At 46.2% G+C, this 7734-nt stretch overlaps 1 protein-coding gene across 3 annotated transcripts in view; it reads left to right on the top strand.

Annotated features, from left to right (window-relative positions):
- The first annotated feature begins 3229 nt into the window (after window positions 1-3229).
- The window catches only part of Csmd3 (CUB and Sushi multiple domains 3), an 842017-nt gene continuing 837512 nt past the window's right edge, over window positions 3230-7734 (top strand). For all 3 annotated transcript variants that reach the window (XM_090339296.1, XM_090339294.1, XM_090339297.1), the window contains exon 1: window positions 3230-3837. In XM_090339296.1, the coding sequence (XP_090195422.1) occupies window positions 3660-3837 (178 nt within the window). In that variant the 5' untranslated portion in view covers window positions 3230-3659. The remainder of the gene's footprint in view (window positions 3838-7734) is intronic.

The following is a 7734-nucleotide window of genomic DNA, read 5'->3' as shown; positions in this document are numbered from 1 at the left end:
TCATATTTCTTCATATATATTATTCTGGCTAAGATAATTCACCATTTTTCAATTGTTTTATCCATGAAATCAAAATAATTACAGTGCCTGTCTTAGCAAATGCAGTGAAGATCGATTGAGATATGCCCCATACACACAATACAATGCCCTGGATAGGGTCAGTATTTGCACTTTGCTGTTGTGTTAGATGCGCTTTCTATATCCAATTGTATTAATTTCCTATTGATTACTTTCTTTAACCCCAATACTGGACATTGTTCTTCTGGAGACAATGAGAGAGGTTGTTCACTGATAATATTATTTCTGGGTATTGACTAATAATCTTGATACCTTTTGAAATTCTACCTTGAAAAAGAATAAGGTATTGATTAAGAAAAGGGAGTTTTAATGAGTTGAATTAAAAGCCAGCTCTTCTGCTAGGCAACAGTTGCTCATGCCTATAATACTAGCTACACAGGAGGTTGAGATTTGGAAATCACAATTCAAAGCCAGAACAGGTAGGAAAGTCCTTTTGAAACTCTTACCTCAAATTAAACACAAATAAATCAGGACTGTGGTATGGCTCATGACATCAGCATGAGAGAAAAAAAAATAAACTCAGGGACAGTACCAAGGACCTTAATTCAAGCCCTGGGACTGGCACAAAAATAAAAAAAAAATAAAATGAAAATGAAAATAAAAACAAATGGCAATGGTCTTGATGAAGATCTTAGTTAAATCACTTTATTTCCTCATGCCTTGTTTTTTTTCTGCTTTTTTGTAAAATGATATTCTATCCTGTCTCAGAAACTGGAAGATGTGAGTGGAAAATGGTTTGTGATTTATTGTGAGCTGAAGAATATGGAAGCTCTAGTGTTTTCAGTGTATTATGATCTAACAGTAAATCTTCCAAAAATCTCACAATGAATTGTGAGATTTCATTTGTGAAAGATAATTGGATGATGGGATTACCAATGTGTATGAAAAATAAATGTCAGAAATTGTTCTCTTAGCAGTATCTTTCTAGTACCATAATCAAAATTTATTCTGTGTACAATAATTACAATGCAAACGTTGCTGGCTTTTGAGAAATGAAGTTCTTTGGTTTCAAATCCTCCTGTCTGGATACAGTCATGCATTCAAACATTTCATAAATCCAAGACTTTATGAAAGGTGAAACCAGTTGAAGTGACTAATTTCTGCTCACTTAGCAGAGAGGTTTCGCTTGTGTGTCCTCATTAAGTGCCAGGAATCGTTTGCCTCTACTCCTTGTCCAGCCATGCAAAAGTAAGGACAGCAACAGCACTCCCTGACATCTTGACTGGAATTGATGCCAGCACCACTTCCAAGGTAGCTGAGCAGGCTAATGAAGATCCCAAAGCCAATCCTTCCTTCCCAGAGCGGGTCAGTCCCAGCCCTGAGGCTCACTCCCTCTAGAAATCCGCAGAAGGAGATCCTAAAAGGGCATGGGGAGGCAGGGGCTGCTTTCTGTCCCACAACTCCTTAAATGCACCCCTGAATTTTAATGAGGTCAATTGGGCGTCTACAGCTTTTGCCTTTTAGCTATCTTCGCCTAGGAGGGGAAAAAAAAAATCCCCATGTTAACACACACACACACACACACACACACACACACACACACACACACACACACACAGCCTTGCATGCACTTCTGTATATGCAGCACAAACACACTTGGGAATACACCTACGCGTGGAAAACGCACACCTTCCATCCTCTTGCATCAACACACACACTTACCCTTCATTGCAAAATAATTGTGTGTGTGTGTGTGTGTGTGTGTGTGTCCTTCCCTCCCTCTCTCCCTTCCTCCCTCGGTCTCTCCCTCCCTTTCTCCGTCTGTCTCCATCTCTGTCCGTCTCTGTCATTCTGTCCCCGTCTCTCTATCCTTCTTGTGGGTATCCGATGGGCCCCCACCCCCTCGCCATGCACGCCTGTGGATGCTTGCTCGCAGTGTGCCCACTTTCCGGAGAATTCCCTGCACCTGCCTCGTCCACACGGAGCTGCCAGCTCTCATGCATGCCCAGCGACAGAAATCTGCCAGGGCTGCTTGTGTGGTGCATGGGACAGAATCCATTATGTGTGAGCAGGGCAGGGATCTGCAAAACTCCAATCCGGCAGCCCTTTTGAATCCCTTATGAAGGCTTGCTCCCCCACCCCAACAGTCTTTGGCATACAAATAGGGATCCTGGCATTCGCAATTACCTGTTCTACAGAGCTGCTGCCCTACCACTCCTGACAGCTGTGGTTAGATGCGCCAGTGTGGATCTAGTCTCAAAAAATAAAGAAACAAGTAAAAAATAAAACTTGCTGGCCTAAAGGTTGGGCCAGAAGTCTGCGGAGAAGGATTAGGACATTGAAAAGAGTGGTGGGAAATGCACAGGTCTGGGAGATGCAGCTCTTCTTCACCCAGAGAAAAGGATCCCTTCACAGACGTGGAGAAGCGGGAGGCTCGGAGATGGCCAGTAGATGGCGCAAGAACTCTTCCTTTGCACAACCTTAACCCTTGCAGGGGCTACAGGCTGCCAAGTCCAGATGTATAGATGTATACATTTTGCATTTTGAAAGAAACCTCTCATTAACATATTTGGGACAGATTCCGAATTAAGACAAACGAGTGTGTTCTAAATAACTGCCACAGATAAAAGTAGTTGAATTGAGATGCAGAGAGATGCAGATTGGCTGAAAGGAGGCTGGGTAGGAAGAAAGAAGGAACTATTTGGGGGGTAAAAAAAAAAAAAAAAGCAAAAACAAAAAAAAACTGACTTTTTCTCTCTCCACCCTATATCCGGCTACAAATGACATCCTTTTATCAAATCCTAGAATCCCCGGGATGGGTGTAGACGTAGTTATTTGAATACGTAAATACATGTGTGCAAATAAAGCCTCCCCTGTGATTTCCTTCTTTTTTTTTTTTTCAATTAAATTGAAGGATCATAAATGCAACTCTCCTGCCTGAAAATATACTGCAACTACTGTAGTAATAACACATGTTTCCATTAAAACGAGGTGGCCGTCCATGGAAGCGGATTCATTATGATCGCAGTCGTTCCTCCCCCCCATCCTCCCCCCCACTCCCCCCCCCCCGCACCCCACCACCAAAGCAGCACACATCTCCAGAATCAAATGCTCCTTTGGATTCGCAGGCTGCAATGGAGAGCTCCCGCACATAATATTTCTTAGGCTGCTTTTACAGGCAGAATTGATCTATTCGGGGAGGTTGGAGAAAGGAGGTGTGTGTGTGTGGAGGGGTAAGGAGTAAGATTAAAAAACAAAAAACAAAAAAACAAAACCCAAGCCCCTAATTTCAAATATTGTGGGGAGTTTATCCAAGAGGAGAGTGGGCTTTCTAAGAGGCTCCGTGGTTGCAAAAATAAAAGGGGACAAAAAAATCCCCAGCTAGAATCGAGGTAGATTTTTGGCTTAAGGGGTAAGGGGGAGAAGGGGGAGGGGAAAAAAAAAAAAAGCACCAGCTAAGACGGAATCGAGAGTAAGAGGAGACTTTGTGCCCCCGTTGGAGAGATGGTTGAGTCCTCCTCAAGGTTGCTGTGGTATCCCAGAAACACCATTCACTCCGAGCTGTGACCGCGCACCACCACCACCACCAGCGACTCCACTGCGCCGGGCTGAGGAGCAGGAATTCGGAGCTCGCGCATAATATGAACAGGATCTGCAAAGGGGAAAGCCGAGCGAAGGAATCCAAGCCCCGGGAGCCCGGCTCCAGGGGATGCGCTAAATGTGGCCGCCCAGACTCCTTCCCAAGGAACGACATGGGGATTAAAAGTGGATTTACGTTTTGGAACCTCGTCTTTTTATGGACGGTGTCTTGTGTGAAAGGTAGGTTTGCGTTCTTTCGAGGTGGGGGGAGAGTGTGTGTGGATGGGAAAGGGGTCCCCTCTGTCTGATTTGTCGCCTAAGCCAGGCTGGAGAGATTTACTTTGCGATTTTGTCCCCGGTAAAATAATCAAGATGATACCGATGAAGGACTCGATTCACAGCTCTTTCGCACACACAGCCACCCCCCCCCAACTTTCAGATAGGAAATGCATTTGGGTTGCCAGATTTGGCGTTCAATGCGGTGATTGAGCTTGGGCTCAATAAATATTCTTGCAGTATGCTCAAACGAAGACGTGAGTTGATTCCTATAGCCTCTAACTAGTGGATAGCCAGGCATAATTGCATTGCAAGACTTTTTTTCTTTTTTCTTTTTTTGCCTATTGGTGGTGAAGATTATCTTGATGTCAAATCAATGAGGCTTTGGGTGGATTTTTTTTTAATTGTTATTCTTAAAGACATGGGTGTCAAGGCTATTTAACCCTTTGAGTGGGGGAATAAAGTTAGCGATGAGGTAGGGACGTGTGTGCTCCTTTTAAGTGTATCAGGACACAGGATCTTGTAAAACATTCCAACAGGAATGTCTGCGTATATATGTGAATTGTTTCTACGTGGGCTTTTAGCAAAGAGAAAAAAAAAAAACCTAGAGGACCTTCCTTGGTGTTGGTGGTAAACATTTCGTCAGGGGAAAAAAAAAAGAAAGAAAGAAAGAAAGAAAGAAAAGAAAGAAAAAGATGAAGGTTTAAAATGGTCTGACGTTCTGCAAAGTGTAAAAGGTCCGTCTGGGTGGGATGAATGAAGGTAGGAAGAAAGTCATTAGCTCACGATCAAAATCCAAATCCCAGGCAAGTCTGGGCGCTCAGACAGGTAGCCTGTCACATGTACAGACAGGGGGAGGGGGAGGGGGAAGGGGCGGGTAGGATGTTAAAAATAAATAAATAAATAAAGATTCCACAGAAGGAAGGCAGAGGACAGTCAGGATCATCGGAAGAACTGTTGTCCTGGCATTGGGGAGGGGGTGTGGGGAGACAACCTATCCTTAGCTCCCCTCCACAACTCTGATGCCCCCTCTCCCCCGCCCCACGTCCATGAATCGCCGCAAAGAATTCTCAGGAGGCGTTTATGACTCATGCTATCATTTCTGAACATCACCTCTCCGTAGCCCCTGGCGGGGCTGAGGCACTCGATGGAAATGGATGGACTGGTTTTCGTGGAGCTAGATTCCAATCCCGGGGCATCCTCTATGTGTCGGGTGGGGGTGAAGGGGGTTTGGAGGGCTGTTTTGGCCCAGGCGCGCCACGGCTGTCAACACAAACTGGATGCTTCTTCCTTTGTAAGGGAGAACCTCTCTGAACCGCAATTGGGCCGCGTCTCCATGAAACAGTTTATTGTCCAGCTTGCAGCTGGCTGTCCCCACACACAAGGCAGCACATTTGCATTCAGGGAAAATGACAATTCACGTTTTTTTTTTTTTGTGGGGGGGAGGGAAGAGGGGACTGAAGTGGTTACTTCTCCCTCTAAGCTGACCAAGGATAGCCAGACTGCAAGGTTAATTTACATGCCTAAATGTCAAGAAGTCACACCTGCTTCTTCCTGTGGCTGCAAATGACTTGTAATCCCAACCTTGTGATCCATTGCATGTGTGTGTGTGTGTGTGTGTGTGTGTGTGTGTGTGTGTGTGTGTGTGTGTGTGTGTGTGTGTGTGTGCTTTCTGGAGCTTCAGCACAGACCTGAGCTACACTGCTCAGCTTAAAGTGTTCAACTACACTTCTGAGTCTCTCAGTGTGTTGCTCACCAGGGGTTTTCCATCTCCAAGGCCTCCTGTGAAAGCCACACATTTTAGTTCCACTCTCCTCACCCGAGTCTGTGGTTAATGGATGGCCGCTGGTCTGCTAGACTTGGGCTTCTGTGGGGTAGATGAAGGGAGCCAGCAGCTCTGGTTGAGGTGGGGGTACAGATATAGATATAGACATAGATATACAGGAGTGTCTCTTTCCAGAAGATGACCAGGGGTTAAGTGTGAGTTTCCCTGTTGATACCTGTTGAGCCAAAACATTTTGGGGGCACAAAAGCTGGAGACTTCTGGAGCGGGCAAGCTTGCCAGACTGACAAACCCGATGAAGCCTAGTTGCCAGCAATTTCAGCCTGGCTGCCTGCACCTCCCGAATTTTCCAAATACAATGTATCTGAGGATTTGCTTTTAATAGGACTGACAGTGCAACCCCTCCCCTGGATTCCCTGCGCCTATCATTTAGACTGAAGTAAAGGGTCTCTTGTGCATACTTCAGCTTTGGAGACTTTGGGTAGAAAAAGCTCCAAGTAGTCTTTCTTTGGTCCTGTTCAATCCATATTCTACAAGCCTTATAAATACTTTGATGGTAATAAAGTTCTTCATTGTCACCACCTGACTCTTGGAAGATAGCTCCTACGTTCAAGACTTAGAATGTGGACCTCCCTCAAAATCTGAGAGACTTGCCCAGGTCCTGTGTGCTCTAGATCATCGCCCAGATGTCTGCAGGATGCCAATTTTGGTTATTTTTCATGTTCACCTCCTCACTCTTAATTTTGATTTCACCTCAGCCTCATGGTTTTATGAACACCAAGAATGCTGCAGTGCCTGGTTCTGAAATCGGCTCCTGCTTGCTTTTTGTCTCACATATACTGTTAGTTCTGAGCTCAAGGCCCACCGTAAAGCTGAGATCCGAGAGTGCTTTCAAAGGTTTAGCACATTGGCATCTACATTCTACATTCTAATCTAGGGCCAGAGCTCAGGAAGTCCAAAGCTCCTGTTTTTTTTTTTTTTTTTTTTCCCACGTGAGCAGCCCCAGCCCGGAGAATTCTACCGCGGGAGGATCATTTCCACCGCTCCTCCCTGTCACCTCATTGAGAAATCACTATGACAAAGAGCGTCTCCAGGAACAACCCCCCCCCCTCGGGTGGGAGGTAAAAGTGGTTGGTACTAGGCCTGCGCCTCTTGGGTGGGGCTGAAAGGGTCCGTTTCAAAATCTAGGAAATTGCTGTGCAGGTTGTGGGGTTGAAGATTCCGTGGTGTGGGAGGCTACTTTCACTGGATCCAAGTCCAGAGAGAGGGAGACAGAGAGGAGGGAGGAAGGGACGGAAAGAAAGAGGGAGGAGAGGAAGAGAGGGAAAAAGGAGAGAGAGGGTGGGAAGGGGAAAAAGAGGAAGAAGAGGTAGGAGGTAGATAGAGAGGAGGAGAGGAGGGAGAGGGGAGGTAGAGGGAGCGGGGGAGGGAGAGGGAGAGGGAGAGGGAGAGGCTTTGGAGTCACCAGTGCTGCAACTTGTCTGTTCATAGTGCAATCCTAGTAGCGTTCCTACACTGTTAATGGGCTTCTCTGGGGACCCTGTGGGCATGCACACCTGATATGCGCTGAAGGCCCCAGAGGCCAGGACCAACCACCGCTTTGAGACCTAATACTCCTGTCCTGGAGCTCTTCTGGGGACAGCTAGTGGATGAAGCCTCATCCACAACGAATTTTGCCAGGCCCGGCTTGCCTCGTCCCTGCAGGGGTGGAGCCTGGCGCCTAAGCCTAGCCTCCCCAGGGTGCTTCTAACACTGTTCCTGTTGGCCAAGACTGAAACACTCATCCACCTACTAGATGACAGTCCCACTGCACATGTCAGGAAAACAGACCACACACACACACACACACACACATACACACACACACGCACACACACACACACACACACACAGCTGCATAAGTCCCTACAGAGCTTTTCCAAGCTGGGGTGGGTGGTGTGAAGTTATTGATACATCTTTAGAAAACAACACAAAGCTGAAAAACCAACAACAAGCAACTAAACAACAAGAACAACAAATCAACCCAAGGCTAGATGACCTTCACCATCCCACTCCCCTCCCTCTAGGCTAAATAAGGG

This window comes from Megascapheus bottae, chromosome 9, assembly GCF_031878675.1.
Source record: "Megascapheus bottae isolate mThoBot1 chromosome 9, mThoBot2.hap1, whole genome shotgun sequence".
Taxonomy (NCBI): domain Eukaryota; kingdom Metazoa; phylum Chordata; class Mammalia; order Rodentia; family Geomyidae; genus Megascapheus; species Megascapheus bottae.
This window is presented reverse-complemented; position numbering and strand designations above follow the sequence as displayed.